Source organism: Panicum virgatum, chromosome 2K (genome assembly GCF_016808335.1).
Source record: "Panicum virgatum strain AP13 chromosome 2K, P.virgatum_v5, whole genome shotgun sequence".
In the NCBI taxonomy this organism is placed as follows: Eukaryota; Viridiplantae; Streptophyta; class Magnoliopsida; order Poales; family Poaceae; genus Panicum; species Panicum virgatum.
In genome coordinates this window covers 11,952,038-11,970,102 of record NC_053137.1, presented here as the reverse complement: position 1 = coordinate 11,970,102, position 18,065 = coordinate 11,952,038, and the positions used below count along the sequence as shown (strand labels likewise).

Genomic DNA, 18,065 nt, shown 5'->3' with positions numbered 1-18,065 from the left:
TCCGATAACAGTTTACCGGACCGGTTTGACCGGAAACCGGTGGAAACCGGTTAAATTCAAAATCGCATGTTCAACCGGTTCCGACCGGCTTACCGGCCGGTTTACCGATCGGTTTGACTGGTAACTGGTCAAATTCAATTTTTTTTCTTTTTTAGTTTAAATTCAAATACCCGCAAAATATACTAAATAAATATTTGTATAACATATTTTAGCCTAAATAAACCCTCCAACACTCTTTTGTACTACTTTTACATTGTATTTGTATACTTTTGAATGCACGCTTTTTTGTTTAACTTGAAATCCCCGCAAACTATACTAAATGAACGAATTTTTGAGAAAATTTGACACCATTAGATTCATCGCACCTTGAAGTATTTTTAGGATTTTTTTGGGAATTTTTCATTTTTTTAATTCAAATTTGAATTTTGAATTTAGACCGATTGGGTACCAGCCTAAACCGGAACCGGCCCAGACCGGCTTGACAGGTAACCGGTCAAACCGGACCGGTTCCCACCGGTTTGGTTAACCCTGGGTGTTATATGAGTTCCAACTGCGGCAGTTCCAGTTCGACACCACATAATACTGTCGAGTCATCTGCAATCTCAGGGATAAGAGATGCATATTGTAAACGGCATTCGGAAACTGCAGCATTGAGGAGTGCAATTGGAGATGGTCCGTTTACAAACATGGTGTTCTTGTAACAGTGCCAAATGTTCCACTTCTCGTTTGTGGAGCTGTAATACAAAAAGTATATAAAAAAAAGACAAATATAACCAAAGTAAAAAAGGAAAAAGCTAGAAGTTAGAAATGTGCATTTGAGAAAAGGAATTAGAAGAGGAAATTAAATTAAGTAGTAGTAACTGGAGACATGCAAATTTAGGAGGTGCGTTCGGAGTAAGCAAAGGGAAAGAAAAAGGAGTTCCAAGTCTCGATGGGCACAGGGTTTCCAGTGTGAAAGGCATAGGTTAGAAATGTGCATTTGAGAAAAGGAATTAGAAGAGGAAATTAAATTAAGTAGTAGTAACTGGAGACATGCAAATTTAGGAGGTGCGTTCGGAGTAAGCAAAGGGAAAGAAAAAGGAGTTCCAAGTCTCGATGGGCACAGGGTTTCCAGTGTGAAAGGCATAGGTAAGAAAAATAATAGTATATATGTCATAATAATTTTAGTAAGTGAGATATTCCCTTGAATTCTATTAATAGGAGACAGCATGCCTATTGTTATTAAAAATCGGGTTTAAGTTTTTATGTAGTCATGGTGCACATATAAGTGCAGGGTCTATGACAGTCTTCTTCTTTTAATTTAAATTAGCAGTGAATCTAGGAAGGTGTAAGTCTACAACAGTCTGTAGTGACGTCGACAGTTATATTTGAAGCCATGAGGTTTGGAAAAGTAAAGAACGCAACATGAAGTATTAGGAAGGTAAGAGTGTAAATAGTATATTACCAGGAATACTGAAGTCGAGGTGGAAGGTGTGACCAATTCAATTGCAGCTTTTCATTCCAACAGGTGATTTTCACTGTAGCAATGAGAGCAGAAATAAAAAGTAGCACACAATTAGCAATTAAGATGGGAAAATGGTGGTGAACTTGGAAATGTCAGGAAGAGAGCAAGAATGTAATTAGTATGTTACCAGGAATACTGAAGTCGATGTGGAAGGTGTGACCAAATCAGTTGTAGCTTTTCATTGGAACAGGTGATTTCGAACTGTGCAGTAGTGAGAGTTGAAATAAAAAATAGCATACAATTAGTAATTAAAATGAGGAAATGGTGATCATTTGGCAATATGCCATCAGTAGGTTTGTAGCTGACACTCCAAGGGACGAGAAGCAGTGTTTTTTTTTTGAAGCTTTAGGCTGCAGTGGAGTACCTAATGCGGCACCAAGAAAATTGGAGCAGCAGCGGGGAACCTAATGCGGCACCTAACAAACAATACTAAATCATGTTTGTATAGATCTGTAGCTATATAATATCAAAGATTGGGCTGCGCACATCTGCAAAAGCTAAAAAGTTTCAGCACAGGAAGGAACGGAGATGGACAACCATAAGCGAAACTAAAGTGCCTGGCGTAGAACTCAATGGCGGAAGCTATAGATTCTGAGGCGGAATGACGGGTAAAACTGAAGAACGGGAAGGAACTAAACGTACCAGATCGAGGGAAAGAAGAGGGGGTCGCCGTTCCTGGACACCGGGAGGAGCGGAGCTGGCCAAGGAAGAGCACCTGCAGCAGAGGACGCGGAGGCTGAAGGTGTGGTGGGAGGAGCTCGTCGGAGGAGGAGGTGGGAGGGAGAGGACGGGAGGAAGAGGGGAGGAAGCAAGAAAGGATAACGCGAGAAGGTTCGAGCAGACGAAGGGGGGCAATCAGCACGGGAGAATCTGCGGGGCCGTCCGATGGATATCGCATTGACTATATTTTTTGATGTCGTGGACCAATGACGTGCTGAGCAATTTATTTTAAAACTCAATACTCATATCTGAATAAACATATCCTACATCACGCAAGTTCATTCAATACATACTGGAACACCTGTGGCCAATTCATGCCCCACACAGCGCACATACACGTCCACTCGATATGCAAGAAATGTGCAAAGACAAATACCTCACGGAAGATTGCACAAAGAAATGTGCTAGGCACAAAACAACTCGATTTTCTTAAGTTTGATGCTGGCGTCTGGTAGGCTCCTCCCGAGGCTCCACAAAAGTTCAATTAGTTTGTGATCAACAATTCAGATTTTCTTAAGTTTGATGCTGGCGTCAGGTAGGCTCCTCCCAAGGCTCCACAAAAGTTCAATTAGTTGGTGATTGCTATCGTCATTGTAGATGACTTCAATCAACTTCAGCTTTGGACACTGAAATGTCTTTCCATCCTGGCAGCGCAGAGTGATATTTATCCTTTCTATCTCCCACTCTGAATCAGAAGGCGGATAGAACTTTCGGCAGAAACAAAAAGATCCATGTGAGATATCTAGATGAATCATCTGAAACATGAGGCGATACATAAGATAAGACGAGCACTTACCATGCAATACTTTAAAATAAGCTTCTCCAAACAAGGCGCACCACAAAGAAAGCTCCCCAAAGCCTCTAATTTTTTGTACAGTTCATAATCATCATGAAAACAGCTATCAAGGTCCAAGGTTCGCATATTATGAAATATTGGGAATTTATCAGACTCCTCATTCAGCATCCCCTGAATTAAAAGACGGACACCAAACCAAAATTGAATAAATGCATAGGTCATTAGCAGCAAGTGATGAGATAACAATTGTTCCCTTTCTAGAGATTTGTAGTAACTATCTGCTAGCCGGAAAAGAAGTTGTAATTTTACCCTAGATGTAATAAAGACTGCATAGATTCATCTACAAAGAGCAACCGGCAAATCTCATAGGACACCCAGCAGTAATGATAACTTATGTGCAGTATTAAATGGTCACATGGCATCTTTTAGGAATAAGGAATGTAAATGAGAACCAAGGGAAGCTTGTCAGGACTAAATACCTCCACTTCAAAACCCACCAATTTTAAGCTAGTCACATTGTAGAGGTTACAAAGAAGCTCACGCTGGGAATGCTGAGGCAACGTTGTTTCGTATTCTGCAACTTCAATCTCTGCCTTGACAAGGGAATCCATCTTGCATAAAGAAATGCCAGATTCGTAGCTTCCATATATGAGACGTAGGTTTACAAGGCTAGGAACTGTGATCACCAACGGATAATCTGTGCTGTTCACACAAGAGACTAATGCCAAAAATTTTAGTGAGGATGATGTAATGCGTTGAGAAGAATTGCAAGAAAACTCGCAGCTGGTAAGCTCCAAATCTTCCATGACAGGGCAGTTAGGACAGAGCAGGCCCGCGAAATGGTTACCAAAATCCACACTTCGAAGATGCAGCGTCTTAAGATGACAAAAATTTGAGCCCATTATTGGTGGGAACTTGAAGCGAGGTTTTATCTGGATTTTGAGCACAGAAGGGCAGTACTCGATGCCACGGCGAATCCATCGGTCCATATGACGCTGGTTATAGATGCTTGATGAAAGCCGGAATTCTCCCAAGGACGAGGTATTATCATGGAACAGCAGCAGGTTGGTGGCGAAATCCTCAAACTTGGCCCACTTCTCCTCCAAGGTACCATCATGGATGGTCATCATGGAGATCCCAAAGTCCTCATCATCGAGGTTGATGCGGGGCGCAGAGCGCCAAAGGCTTCTCCACTGCCGTGACAGAAGACATGTTCGCACAACTTCTGGGGCTGGGAGGAATGACAACACGGTGTGGATGAGCTCATTCGGCAGCGCGCTAAGCCGGTCCACAGCGCCAACTACACCCTGGCTACATGCCGTGCTGCGCTTCACCATTGGCTCAGGTTGCACCATCTCCCGTTCACGGGGAAGTCAGGGTCTGCTTGTCTGGATCCTGATGGCCAAAATTAGCTGGATGGCTATTTGATGTAACAAAAGTTATTCACTGCAAAATGGGGAAAAAAGTCCCACTAGCATAAATTACAGTGCAAAATATGCATAATAGACGCATCTTAAGGAAATTAAAGAAATTAGAGAATGAAACGAAGGTCTAAAGATCTAATTCCCTCACGAGATAAATGGACTTGTGATCCGAATCTCAGTGCAGTCGTAAGTATCCATAACAATAACAACTGACTACTCGAGGAAACGGAATTTACTGTTCAGGATTGTGAACCTCTCAGTCTCAGATCAAAGGTTCCATTAACGACTAACAATAGAGTCACGGAAGAGTCAACCAGTGGGAAGCATGACGGCACCGCAACGCCTTGAAGCTTCCGCCCGCACTTCGCGCCATGGCTTAGGGTTAGAAAATTTGAGGGATTTGGGTAGCGGGATTAATCACCTCACTAGATGCCCGGACGCCGCCACGCCGCTCCTGGAAGCCGCATGCGCAGCCTCGCCCGGTCGCTCCCCAGTGGCAGCTCGCGACCTGGACGGGCGCTGCCAGCTCCGCCGCTCCCTCTGCCGCCGGCCGCCGCTGGAGACTGTCCGGCCTGGGATGGGACCGGTGGATCCGCGAGCGACCTAGCAGCGTGAGTGAGATTTTTTTTTTCAGGGGTAGCGTGAGTGAGATATGAGCAAGCCAGTGGGGGTTCAGTGCTTGAGGCCGTTCTGGTGGGCCTCAGTATTCTGGGCTCAAGAAGGCCTGGGTGGGCTGCTGCAATAACATCTAAGGCTCTGTTTAGTTCGTGAAATTTTTTGAATTTTGACATTGTAGTACTTTCGTTATTATTTGGCAATTAATGTTTAATTATAGACTAATTAGACTTAAAAGATTCGTCTTGTACTAATCAGTTAGACTATGTAATTAGTTATTTTTTAACTATATTTAATGCTCCATGCATGTGTCCGAACATTCGATGTGACGGATACTGTAGAAAATTTTTTAGGAACTAAATAGGGCCTGAAAAAACATCTGAAACGTACGTTTGATTTTTTTATTCTAATTTAACAACTCGTCTTATTCAAAAAAATTATACAAATATTATCAAATTTAATTTATTAAAGATCTTGTATTAATAAAAAAACCTACAACAAAAGGAGTGATATTTTGCACAAAATTTTTAATAAGACGAATGGTCAAACTTGAGGTCAAAAAATCAGACGATTTATAATTTGAAACGGAGGGAGTAGTACGTTATCAATTTTGAAGATACCTCATCCATTTTCTATGCGAAGTTACTATCATTTCTGGCTCCGGGTATCAAATTGATCATGGAGAAGATCTACAAATTTGACCGGATTATTCCTATACAAACATTCTAAAACAAACATCCATCTGCTTTTATCACGCAAGAATGATGAACCTAACCTTTTGTTCTGAGAGAAGAAAATGAGTAGGGCCCCTAGCTATTCGCCAATGGTGCTACCATACTACCAGACACACATCTAATTCAGAAACTTTATCGGATATATAAGATTGCACATTCATCATATGCATCCGTGCCAGGAACGGAATAATTCTGATCCATGTCATATAAACATAAACATGTCATATAAGCCTAAACAGACTCCGGATCTCATGAAACCATTTCAGTTCAACGCAAAAAGGAGGGCACATGCCCTAGTCACCATGCTACAAATTATGCAGACTCTCGAAGCCTTTAAAGGTCCTCCCCAAGGGAGGCTGCAAAGAGAAAAAGAACTACGCAGATTAGTTGTCCTTCTTGGGCAAGTTCAATGTTGACATCTGACAGCCTCCTCCCAAGGATCCACACAAGTTCAATTAAGTAAAGACATGCTACGAAATATTGGGAATTTGTCAGGCTTCTAAAATGAGCATCACCTGAAATAAACACAGAAATCAAATCAGGATTAAGTAAATGCATCAGTCATCCGCGGAAGGTAACATGAGAACAAATTGTTCCTTTTAGTCATGCATACATAGTAAGTTTCTAGTAGCTGCAAGTCTGGAAATAACTTTTATCTTTCACAGATGGAAGAGCTTGGAGATGGGGGGCGGCCGCCTCCATCGGCGGCGGCGGCGGTGGGGTAGTGCAGCGGGGGGTTCCGAGACAGGCTGACGCTATGACACCAGGAATTTAAGGTCCGGTTTAGTTCGAGCGCAAAATATTTTTGCGTTAGAATCTTATTAATTTGAAGTACTAAATGAAGTCTATTTATAAAACTTTTTCCATAGATGGATTGTAAATCGCGAGACGAATCAAATGATACTAATTAATCTATGATTAATTTATAATTAGTGGATGGTTACTGTAGTATCACTGTTGTAAATCATGGATTAAATAGGCTTATTAGATTCGTCTCGTGATTTATAATCCATCTATGCAAAAAAAATTTGTAAATACACTTCATTTAATATTTCATGCATGTGTCAAAACATTCGATGTGACGATTTTTTGCATTTATAGAATTTATGGGGTGAGAACTAACAGGGCCTAAGTCGAGGGCAAGGCGGTGGGCGTGATCCACGGATGGAGCGGCCGGTGGGGCCCGCGGTCAGTGAACGGGTTCACGTGTTCACAAGGAGGGGCGGGTCCAGGGAGCGGGGCAGGAGGGTGAAGGGCTGCACGGTCGGGCGCGACGGTTAGGCTGACCTGGCACTGGCGAGGCCGGGATCTTCTGTGTTTGGAGTTTTTTCCCCTTAAAAACAGCAAGAGAGAGTTTTTCTTTTTAGGCATTTCATTAGCTCAAAACAGTACAGTCCTTGGCCGCTAATCCTAACTTTGGGATAGCATCAAGCCAAAAATGGGAGCGATCGGTAGCTGACACCATACAAGCACAGTTGTGAGCTGCTGAGTTATCTTCCTTATTCACACAAACCACCCTAAAATCAACAAAACTCTTACCCAATTCCGTGATATCAAAGCAAATTCTGCCAATGGAAGACCTCATGCCTTCGCTGGCCTCCAGTATCGTCTTCACGCCACTGTAGTCAACTTCAAGGATGACCTTGTCATAGACGCATTCAGACAACAGTTCCGGACCTTCTTTTGCCACCTAGGCTTCTACTATTAGAGCATCTCCAACCGTTCCCAATATTTTCTTTCCAAAACTTATTGTTTTTCTACTCACCAAATAGTTACGGGGAGGCAAAAAAAAAGTCCATCTCCACTAGTTCTCTATTATTATTTCTAAAAATGAGAAGTTGTGGTTCCACAAGATTAATTCTACAAGAAACTTTCATTATTAGCGGACATGGCTGGCAGACAGGGGCTTCTTGCAAGTCAGATTGCCGATGATCTAGGGCACGAGAGAGCTTGAAATTTAGGGGAAAAAAAAGAGGACGACGAGTGGGTTCCGTTTACCTCTTACTTGCATCGATGATGCACCGTGGCGGCCAGAATAAGTACTGTCCAAAACATCATCATGCATTGACAAAAAATATAAAAAATAGGGGCAACAGGCAGCCAAGCCCTGTGCCGACCGATCGGAGGGGCCCGGCGCAAGCCAGGGCCAAGCCACGACGCGAAGGAGAGGCGGCGCGGGGAAGAAGCACGCGCGACGAAAAAAAGTCGCAAGGGAGAGGCAACCGGGAGTCGCGAAGGGATGCATATTTTTTGAGATGAGAGCTAGAATGGAGAACCATTGGAGATTTTTTTTTACTTTTCCCGAAAAAACAAGGATGGAAAAGAGAAACAGGGAACTCTTGGAGATGCACGTAAGACGTCCGGAATGAAGGACTATAAGCAAGTTTGGATGACTATCAAAGCGAGCCCAACCAAAGTGTTGATGCACCAGAAAGATTTTGCTGTTGTTTGCTTTGGAGTTAAAAGTATGGCAATCATAGAATTTGGCAAGATTCTGTTATGCATCTAATTCAGAAACCGTTTGCAGATTTGTGCCCCTGTTAACTAAAATCTACAGAACAAGATAACATATGAGTAAACCTCTTCCACAATGAAACAAAAATTGAATCCAACCAGGAACCATAAATGTAAATTCATTTTAAATCAAAACACTCATATCTGAATAAACATATCCTACATCACGCAAGTTCAATACATAATGGAACACATGTGCCCAACTCATGCCCACACAGCGCACATACACGTCCACTCAATATGCTAAGAAATGTGCAAAGACAAATGCCTCACGGAAGATTGCACAAAGAAATGTACTAGCCAAGAAACAACTCGATTTTCTTAAGTTCAATCCTGGCGTCTGGTAGGCTCCTCCCGAGGCTCCACAAAAGTTCAATTAGTTGGTGATTATTGTCGTGATTGTAGATGACTTCAATCAACTTCAGCTTTGGACACTGGAATGTCTTTCCATCCTGGCAACGCAGAGTGATATTTTTCTTTCCTATCTCCCACTCTGAATCAGAAGACGGAGAGAACTTTCGGCAGAAACAAAAAGATCCATGTGAGATATCTAAGTGAATCATCAGAAACATGAGGCGATACATAAGATAAGACAAGCACATACCATGCAATACTTCAAAATAAGTTTCTCCAAACAAGGCGCACTACAAAGAAAGCTCCCCAAAACCTCTAATTTTTTGTACAGTTCATAATCATCATGAAAACAGCTATGAAGGTTCAAGGTTCGCATATTATGAAATTTTGGGAATTTATCAGACTCCTCATTCAGTATTTCCTGAATTAAAGACAGAAAATCAGAAACCAAACCAAAATTGAGTAAATGCATAGGCCATTAGCAGCAAGTGAAGATGTAATAAAGACTGCATAGATTCATTGACAAAGAACAACCGGCAAATCTAATAGGAGACCCAGCAGTAGTGATAACTTATGTGCAGTATTATTTGTCAAATGGTATCTTTTAGGAATAAGGAATGTAAACGAGAACCAAGGGGAAGCTTGTCAGGACTAAATACCTCCACTTCAAAACCCACCAATTTTAAGCATGTCACATTGTAGAGGCTACAAAGAAGCTCACGCTGGGAATGCTGAGGCAACGTTGTTTCGTATTCTGCAACATAAATCTCTGCCTTGATAAGGGAATCCATCTTGCATAAAGAAATACCATATTCGTAGCATCCAAACATGAGACGCAGATTTGCGAGGCTAGGAACTGTGATCACCAACGGATAATCTGTGTTGTACTCACAAAATTCTAATACCAAATTTTTCAGTGAGGATGATGTAATGCCTTGAGAAGGGTTGCCAGAAAACTCGCAGTTATCAAGCTCCAAATCTTCCAGGACAGGGCATGCCGAACAGAACAGGCCCGCAAAATGGCTACCCAAATCCACATTTTGAAGATACAGTGTCTTAAGATGACAAAAATTTGAGCCCACTATTGGTGGCAACTTGAAGCGAGGATATACCTGTATCTGAATTTTGAGCACAGAAGGGCAGTACTCGATGCCACGGCGAATCCATCGGTCAATATGATGCTGGTTATAGATGCTAGATGAAAGCCGGAATTCTCCCAAGGACGAGGTATTATCATGGAACAGCAGCAGGTTGGTGGCGAAATCCTCAAACTTGGCCCACTTCTCCTCCAAGGTACCATCATGGATGGTCATCATGGAGATCCCAAAGTCCTCATCATCGAGGTCGATGCAGGGCGCAGAGCGCCAAAGACTTCTCCACTGCTGTGACAGAAGACATGTCCGCACAACTTCCGGGGCTGGGAGGAATGACAACACGGTGTGGATGAGCTCAATCGGCAGCGCGCTAAGCCGGTCCACAGCGCCACCTACACCCTGGCTACATGCCATGCTGCGCTTCGCCATTGGCTCAGGTTGCACCATCTCCAGTTCCTATGCAGACTCTTGACTGCTTTGACAGGGAAGACAGGGGTCTGGTTGTCTGAATCCTGATGGCCAAAATTTGCTGGATGGCTATTTGACGTTACAGAAGTTATTCGCTGCAAAATGAAAAAAAAAGTCCCATAGCATAAATTAGAGTGCAAATTATGCATAATAGACGCATCTCAAGGAAATTAAAAAAATTTAGAGAATGAAACGAAGTTCTAAAGATCTAATTCCCTCACGAGATATATGGACTCGTGATCCAAATCTCAGTGCAGTCATAAGTATCCCTAACAATAACAACTGACTACTCGAGGAAATGGAATTAACTGTTCAAACTCTCAGATCAAAGGTTCCATTTACGGCTAACAATAGAGACACGGCAGAGTCAAGCGGTGGGTAGCATGAAGGCACCGCAAAAAACGCCTTGAAGCTTCCGCCCCCTCTTCGCGCCATGGCTTAGGGTTAGAAATTTGAGGGATTTGGGTAGCGGGATCAATCACCTCCCTAGACGCCTGGCCGCCGCCCCGGCGCTCCTGGAAGCCGCATGCGCAGCCTCGCCCGGTCGCCCCTCACTGGCAGCTCGCGACCTCGACGGGCGCTGCCCGCTCCGCCGCTCCCTCTGCCGCCGGCCGCCGCCGGAGACTGTCAGGCGTGGGACCGGTTGGATCCGTGGATGACCTAGCAGCGTGAGATATGAGCAGGCCAGGGGTGGGGGGCCTCAGGCCGTTCTTTTTTTTTTTTTTTGATAGTGCCTCAGGCCGTTCTGGTGGGCCTCAGTGTAGTGGGCTGAGAAGGCTTGGGTGGGCTGCTTTTTTTTCTTACAACGGGTGGGCTGGTGGATGTTAATTTTATCCGATAGGTAAGGAGATGAGTATCAAATTTTACTCGCGGGTATGGATGCGAGTATAGAATTTTACATATGAATAGAGCACAAGTAAAAATTATTACTTATGGATACCCGTTGGGTACCTGAAATATAATAATTATAACCTTGTGAACTCATTTATTCTTACATTTTATATTATATTTTCTTGTAATTGTATGAACTACATTGATTGGTAATGAGATTGTGTGAACATATGTGGAAGTGACATTGATATTTTGCTTATAGCTTGTAGTAAAGTCATTGTTGCATTTTTCTAGACAAAATATTTAGCTAGAATCGAATGCATTTACTTACATAGTTACATGCAACTTAAAAAGATGCTTAAGATAAGAAAAAAGTGCAGAATGACACGTTTAGTTCTCTGTTTAAGGTAGGGCAATGGGCTACCCTAAAAAAAAAAAAGTAGGGCAAGCTGGTGGGACCTACCGGTTGGTGAGTGGGTTCACGTGTGCATGTGGAGGGGCGGGTCCAGGGAGTGGTACAAGACGGTGAGGGGCTGCGTGGAAGCTGACCTGACGCTGGTGAGGGTGGTTCCTTAAAAACAGACAAAGAGAGCTTTACTACTCCCTCAGTTTTTACTACTTGACAACTTTGACTTTTATTTTGTTTGCAAATAGTTGTCACTCCTTCCATCCTATTGTAGAAATTCCAAATTTGCCCCTGAAGATCAAATCCATAGCACTACCAGCGCACGCTGGCGGCATATCTTGGGCCACAAATTTGGATTGCAGCGGCACGTGTTATGTATGCCCTCTATAGTATAGTAGTAGGGGCAATTTGGTCCAAGAGAGTAAAAAAATCCTAGCCTTGGTTTGTGTGCTAGAGACGCTTTGTCAATTAAACAAAAATGGAGGGAGTATTAATTAGTCAATCGAGTAATTATCACATAATATGAAGGACTATGAGAAAGTTTGGGTGACTATCAAAGGGAGCCCAACCAAAGTGTAGGTGGACTCAAAAAGATTTGTTGTTGTTTGCTTTGGACCCCAAAAGTTTGGCAATCATGGAATTTGGCAAGATTACTATATATGCATCTAATTCAGAAACCATTTTCAGATTTATATCCCTGTTAACTAAATCTATAGAACAAGGTGTGACTTCACTACCTACCTGTCACGAAACTATTTGAACACATCAGGCGTATTAGTTTAATGGTTTAATATGACAACATGTTCTCAACCGACATAGTACAAACATGATATACTTCATTATAATACTTTTACATACCAAAGTACGGTACATAAAATTTTACAAACCAGGTTCAAATACATAAATAACTTAAAAAGTTCAAATAACAGCCTGATAAGGAGAAACCCCGATAACTATGATACATGAAATGTGGCGATAGATCACACACTCAGCCCACGGGTGTGTGATTCAGTAATAAGCAAAGACTAAGTGTTTGGTCCACTAATTTCCCAACCATCTGCATCAAGGCGGATGAACTTAGCGTAGCAATGGCAGAAATCTATATCCGTGGGGTTTGAAACAAATGTTGCAACAACCCTGAGCAACTAATAGTTAGCAAGACTTATCCAGCTAGAGGTATATAATTAGCCGACTCTTATTATGCAAGGCTTTTGGTTGGAGGTATTGTTTTGCCAAAAAGCTCCTAACCGTGGATCCTTTGCTCTTGCCTGATTGGGGTGTTGGAGTCCTCATGAGTCTGTACTGTACTGTCATGGGACACGGTGACCGAAGTTGTATCGCGGACGCGGTGGCCAGCGATTGTGCTGAGCCTCTGAGCCAATGGAAAACTTTTTCCCACGCAAAAAAAAAAGATTGCGTTGCTACCAAATAGTGAAACAGATGTGTTCCAATCGCAACAATTTCCACTTCCTAGGTTCAAGAGACATTGCTACGGATACAAGTATGTGCGTGGTGATGCTCTTGCCTGTGGAAGCTGTCGCCGATTAAGTCTGTACACTAAACTCTACAATAACAGAGTATCATATGAGACCTCTTCCACATCGAAACAAAAAATTGATTCCAACCAGGAACAATAAATGTAAATCCATTTTGAAACTCAGTCAATCTGAACAACTGTAGCCAATTCATGCCCACAGCGCACATACACGTCCACTCGACATGCTATGAAATGTGCAAAGACAAATGCCTCACGGAAGTTTGCGCAAAGAAATGCTGGCATCCGGTAGGCTCCGCCCGAGGCTCCGCAAATGTTCAATTAGTTGGTGATTATAATCGTGATCGTAGATGACTTCAATCAACTTCAGCTTTGGACACTGGAAAATCTTTCCATCCTGGCAGCGCAGAGTGATATTTTTCCTTTCTATCTCCCACTCTGAATCAGAAAGCAGATAGAACTTTTGGCAGAAACAAAAAGATCCATGTGAGATATCTAAGTGAATCATATGAAACATGAGGCGATACATAAGATAAGACAAGCACGTACCATGAAATACTTCAAAATAAGCTTCTCTAAACAAGGTGCGCTCTCAACAAAGCTCCCTAAAGCCACTAATTTGTCGTACAGTTCATAATCATCAAGAAAACAGGTATGAAGGTCCAAGGTTCGCATATTGTGAAATGTTGGGAATTTATGAGACTTCTCATTCAACATCCCCTGAAATAAAGACAGAGTCAGAAACCAAACCAAAAATCAGTAAATGCGCATGTCATTAGCAGCAAGTGATGAGATAACAATTGTTCCGTTTCTAGCCATGTGTAGTAACTATCTGCTACCTGGAAAATAAGTTGTAATTTTCCCCTAGATGTAATAAAGACTGCATAGATTCATCTACCGGGAGCAACTAGCAAATCTCATGACACCCAGCAGTAGTGATAACTTATGTGCAATATAAAATGGTCACAAGGCATATTTAGGAATAAGGAATGTAAAGGAGGACCAAGGGAAGCTTGTCAGGACTAAATACCTCCACTTCAAAACCCACCAACTTTAAGCTTGTCACGTTGTTGAGGCTACAAAGAAGCTCATGCTGGGAATGCTGAGACAAAGCTTTTTGGTATTTTAATACATAAATCTCTGCCCTGACAAGGGAATCCATCTTGCATAAAGAAATACCAGATTGGTAGCATCCATATATGAGACACAGATTTGCGAGGCTAGGAGTGGTGATCACCAACGGATAACCTGTGCTGTACACACAACAGTCTAATTCCAACTTTTTCAGTGTGGGTGATGTAATGCCTTGAGAAGAATTGCCAAAAAACCTGCAATTTCCAAGCTCCAAATCTTCCATGACAGGGCAGGCAGAACAAAGCAGGCCCGTGAAATGGCTACCCAAATCCACATTGCGAAGATGCAGCGTCTTAAGATGACAAAAATTTGAGCCCATTATTGGTGGGAAGTTGAGGCGAGGACAAATCAGTATCTGAATTTTGAGCACAGAAGGGCAGTACTCGATGCCACGGCGAATCCACCGGTCCACATGACGCTGGTTATAGATGCGAGATGAAATCCGGAATTCACCCAAGGGCGAAGTATTATCATGGAACAGCAGCAGGTTGGTGGCGAAATTCTCAAACCTGGCCCACTTCTCCTCCAGGGCACCATCATGGATGCTCATCATGGGGATCCCAAAGTCCTGCATATCGAGGTTGATGCGGGGCGCAGAGCGCCAAAGGCTTCTCCACCACCGTGACAGCAAACTTGTCTGCACGACTTCCGGGGCTGGGAGGAATGACAACACGGTGTGGATGAGCTCATTCGGCAGCGCACTAAGCCGGTCCACAGACGCTGGCTACATGCCATGCTGCGCTTCGCCATTGGCTCAAGTTGCACCATCTCCAGTTCCTCCACAGACGCTTGACTGCTTTCACGGGGGAGTCAGAGGTCTGGTTGCCTAGATCCTGAAGGCCAAGATTTGCTGGATGGCTAATTGACGCTACAGAAGTTATGCACTGCAAAATGAAAAAAAAAGTTCCCAACAGCGGAAATTAGAATGCAAATTATTCATAATAGATGCATCTGATGTAAATTAAAGAAATTAGAGAATGAAACGAAGGTCCAAAGATCTACTAATTCCTTGACGAGATATATGGACTTGTGATCCAAATCTCAGTGCAGTCATAAATATCCCTAACAATCAGGGGCGGAGGGCCTGTTATGGCCCGGTATGGCGCGCGCCATACCTAAAGCCCAGGGGCGGAGGAGCTGGTGACGGCGGCGCATCCATGGCTGGCTCAAGAGAAGCCGCCCCCGAAGCAGTGAGAGGCGGAAGCGCGGACAGAGCACGGCGCGGCGAGGGCGGAGCATGGTGCGGGCGAAGGTGGAGCACGGCGCGGCGAGGACGGACCGTGGGCGAGGGCGAGGGAAGAGCACGGCGTGCCGGGGGCGGACCGCGGCTCGGCGAGGGAGCGGGCTGGAGGGAGGGCCTCCTCTCGTCGGCGTCGCCCCTCGTCCCTGCCCCGGCACCCCCCCCCCCCGGCTGCTCAGCTCCCATCCCCCGGCTGTCGCGTGGGGCTGCTGCGGCGGTGGGCGGCGGCGGCGCGGGGCCTTCCGTTGCCGGATACCTCGCGGCCCCTTCCTCCGCCGGCGAGCGCGGCGCTAGATCCCGTCAGTGGTGCGGCGCGGCGGTGAACTCGAGCGCCAGGGAGCTCCGCCGCGATGCGTCGAGCGCCATCAAGCTCCGTCTCTCTCTCTCTCCGGGCTCCGGCGGCGGCCGCCGGCCGAGGTAGCAGGGTCAACGCCGGCGACGGGGCAGCGGGAAGCTGTGGTGGTGGAGGTGGAGCGGGTCTGCACAATTCGAGCGCGAAGAAGACGAGCACCGCAGCGGCGCGGGGTGGCAGCGGTGGCCGGCGCGGGCGCGGAGGACCAACGGCTGGAGGCGAGGTGTGACCGGCAACACGCCGCCACACCTAAAATTTTTGTCGTCCTCCGCCACTGCTAACAATAACAACTGACCACTCGAGGAAATGGAATTTACTGTTCAGGATTGTGAACTCTCAGATCAAATGTTCTATTTACGGCTAACAATAGAGACACGGCAGAGTCAAGCGGTGGGTAGCATTAAGGCGCCGCAAAAAACGCCTTGAATCTTCCGCCCCCTCTTCGCGCCATGGCTTAGGGTTAGAAATTTGATGGATTTGGGTAGCGGGATTAGTCACCTCCCTAGACGCCCGGCCGCCGCCCCGGCGCTCCTGGAAGCCGCATGCGCAGCCTCGCCCAGTCGCCCCCCACAGGCAGCTCGCGACCTGGATGGACACTGCTCGGTCCGCCGCTCTCTCTGCCGCCGGCCGCCGGCCGCCGCTGCAAACTGTCCGGTGTGGGATTTGAGCCTTTTTTTAATTATTTAGGGGGTGTTTTTTTAGGGGATTTAGGGGTGTGTGGGATATGAGCTGCCAAAGGGTTCAGGGCTTCAGGTCGTTCTGGTGGGCCTCAATATTCTGGACTGAAGAAGGCCCTTATAATGGCTGTGTATGGTTAAAATGTATGTCGTTTTAGCTTTTTTTAGATTCACTAGGTTCGTGCCCATGCGATACAACGGGCAAAACAATTAGCAACCCGACCAATCACAGGTGGCAAAATATTTATCAGATGTTACCAAAGAACTATGGTTCAAAAAAAGGAATGAAAATCAAATCATCATTTGAATCTTCAAGAAAGCAATCTAAGTCATGGTTTGCACATTTTCACTGAACCTAAAACTATAATAATACACAAGAACAACAACAACAAAGCCTTTTAATCCCAAGTAAGTCATGGTTCTGGCACGAGAATCGCGGTTTTTCAAGCACTCCTATCCAAGGACAAAACTCTAGGTATACTCCAATCTTTCAAGTCTTTTCTAATTGTTTCTTCCCATGTCAACTTCGGCCGGCCCTGCCTCTCCTCATGTTACCGTCGTGCTTTAGGATACCACTATGCACTGGTGCCTCTGGCGGTCTCCATTGGACATGTCCAAACCCTCTCAGCCGGTGTTGGATAAGTTTTTCTTCGATTGGTGCTATCCCTAGCCTATCCCGTATATCATCATTTCGAACTCGATCCATCCTTGTATGCCCACAAATCCAACGCAACATGCGCATTTCTGCAACACTTAATTGTTGGACGTGCTGCCTTTTTGTAGGCCAACATTCCACACCATACAACATTGCCGGTCTAATCACCGTTCTATAAAACTTGCATTTTAACTTCTGAGGTACCTTCTTGTCACAAAGGACGCCAGATGCTTGGCGCCACTTCATCCATCCTGCTTTGATTCTATGACTAACATCCTCATCAATATCTCCATCTCTCTGTAGTATCGATCCCAAATATCGAAAGGTATCCCTCTTGGGCACTACTTGGCCTTCCAAACTAACATCTCCCTCCTCATGAGTGGCGCCGAAGTCACACCTCATATACTCAGTTTTAGTCCTGCTAAGTCTAAAACATTTGGACTCTAGCGTTTGCCGCCACAACTCTAGCTTCCTATTCACTCCCGCACGGCTTTCATCAACTAACATGACATCATCAGCGAAAAGTATACACCAAGGAATATCACCTTGTATGTCTCTTGTGACCTCATCCATCACTAGGACAAAAAGATACGGGCTCAAAGCTGATCCTTAATGTAGTCCTATCTTAATTGGAAAGTCATCTGTGTCACCATCACTTGTTCGGACCCTAGTCATTACATTATTGTACAAGGACAAATAATTATCTATAATCGGTTGCAAATCCAATGACTCAGCATAATCAATTTTTCATCATGATTATATACCGAGACCCAACTTTTCGTCACTGAATCCAAAACTATAAAATTGTACATAAGTCCAATACATGGATGAAGTACAAACCTACACAGACGAAATTGATAATATTGTTGTTGCTTGAATATATACATAAAATTTGAATTTTTAGAAAATGGCATCATAGTTTTTCTTGAAAAATCTAATAGTAAACATCAAACTCCTAGAGAGACCACCACAGTAAAAAATAGCTGGTATTAGAACTGATACTGTCATTATCAAATTTGTGGTGCTCGTATGATGAGTTTCTATGGAGCCAA

General features: G+C 44.3%; 3 protein-coding genes across 5 annotated transcripts; all 3 read right to left on the bottom strand.

Annotated features, from left to right (window-relative positions):
* Window positions 1-2,436: 2,436 nt before the first annotated feature.
* Window positions 2,437-5,089, bottom strand: LOC120666783 (MEIOTIC F-BOX protein MOF-like). 3 transcript variants are annotated; one of them, XR_005671862.1, is made up of 4 exons: window positions 4,866-5,089; window positions 3,562-4,466; window positions 3,021-3,191; window positions 2,437-2,931 (listed from the first exon to the last, which is right to left on the bottom strand). XR_005671862.1 is itself a non-coding variant. In XM_039946727.1 (4 exons), exons 2-4 carry the CDS (start codon window positions 4,373-4,375, stop codon window positions 2,728-2,730), a joined length of 1,251 nt encoding a protein of 416 aa, XP_039802661.1. In that variant the 5' UTR covers window positions 4,376-4,466; window positions 4,866-5,089; the 3' UTR covers window positions 2,437-2,727. The 3 variants fall into 3 exon arrangements, 2 of the variants coding, with proteins under 2 accessions (XP_039802661.1, XP_039802668.1); XM_039946727.1 differs by having other exon boundaries at window positions 3,500-4,466; XM_039946734.1 differs by lacking the exon at window positions 4,866-5,089 and having other exon boundaries at window positions 3,500-4,846.
* Window positions 5,090-8,395: 3,306 nt separating this feature from the next.
* LOC120666779 (MEIOTIC F-BOX protein MOF-like) lies at window positions 8,396-10,903 on the bottom strand. The gene is made up of 4 exons (XM_039946715.1): window positions 10,706-10,903; window positions 9,321-10,318; window positions 8,912-9,082; window positions 8,396-8,822 (listed from the first exon to the last, which is right to left on the bottom strand). The coding sequence occupies exons 2-4, from the start codon at window positions 10,200-10,202 to the stop codon at window positions 8,604-8,606; spliced, it is 1,272 nt and encodes a 423-aa protein (XP_039802649.1). The 5' UTR covers window positions 10,203-10,318; window positions 10,706-10,903; the 3' UTR covers window positions 8,396-8,603.
* Window positions 10,904-13,059: 2,156 nt separating this feature from the next.
* LOC120695098 (MEIOTIC F-BOX protein MOF-like) lies at window positions 13,060-17,415 on the bottom strand. Its single transcript, XM_039978412.1, has 4 exons — window positions 17,218-17,415; window positions 13,986-14,813; window positions 13,505-13,675; window positions 13,060-13,415 (listed from the first exon to the last, which is right to left on the bottom strand). Exons 1-4 carry the CDS (start codon window positions 17,413-17,415, stop codon window positions 13,209-13,211), a joined length of 1,404 nt encoding a protein of 467 aa, XP_039834346.1. The 3' UTR covers window positions 13,060-13,208.
* Window positions 17,416-18,065: the final 650 nt, after the last annotated feature.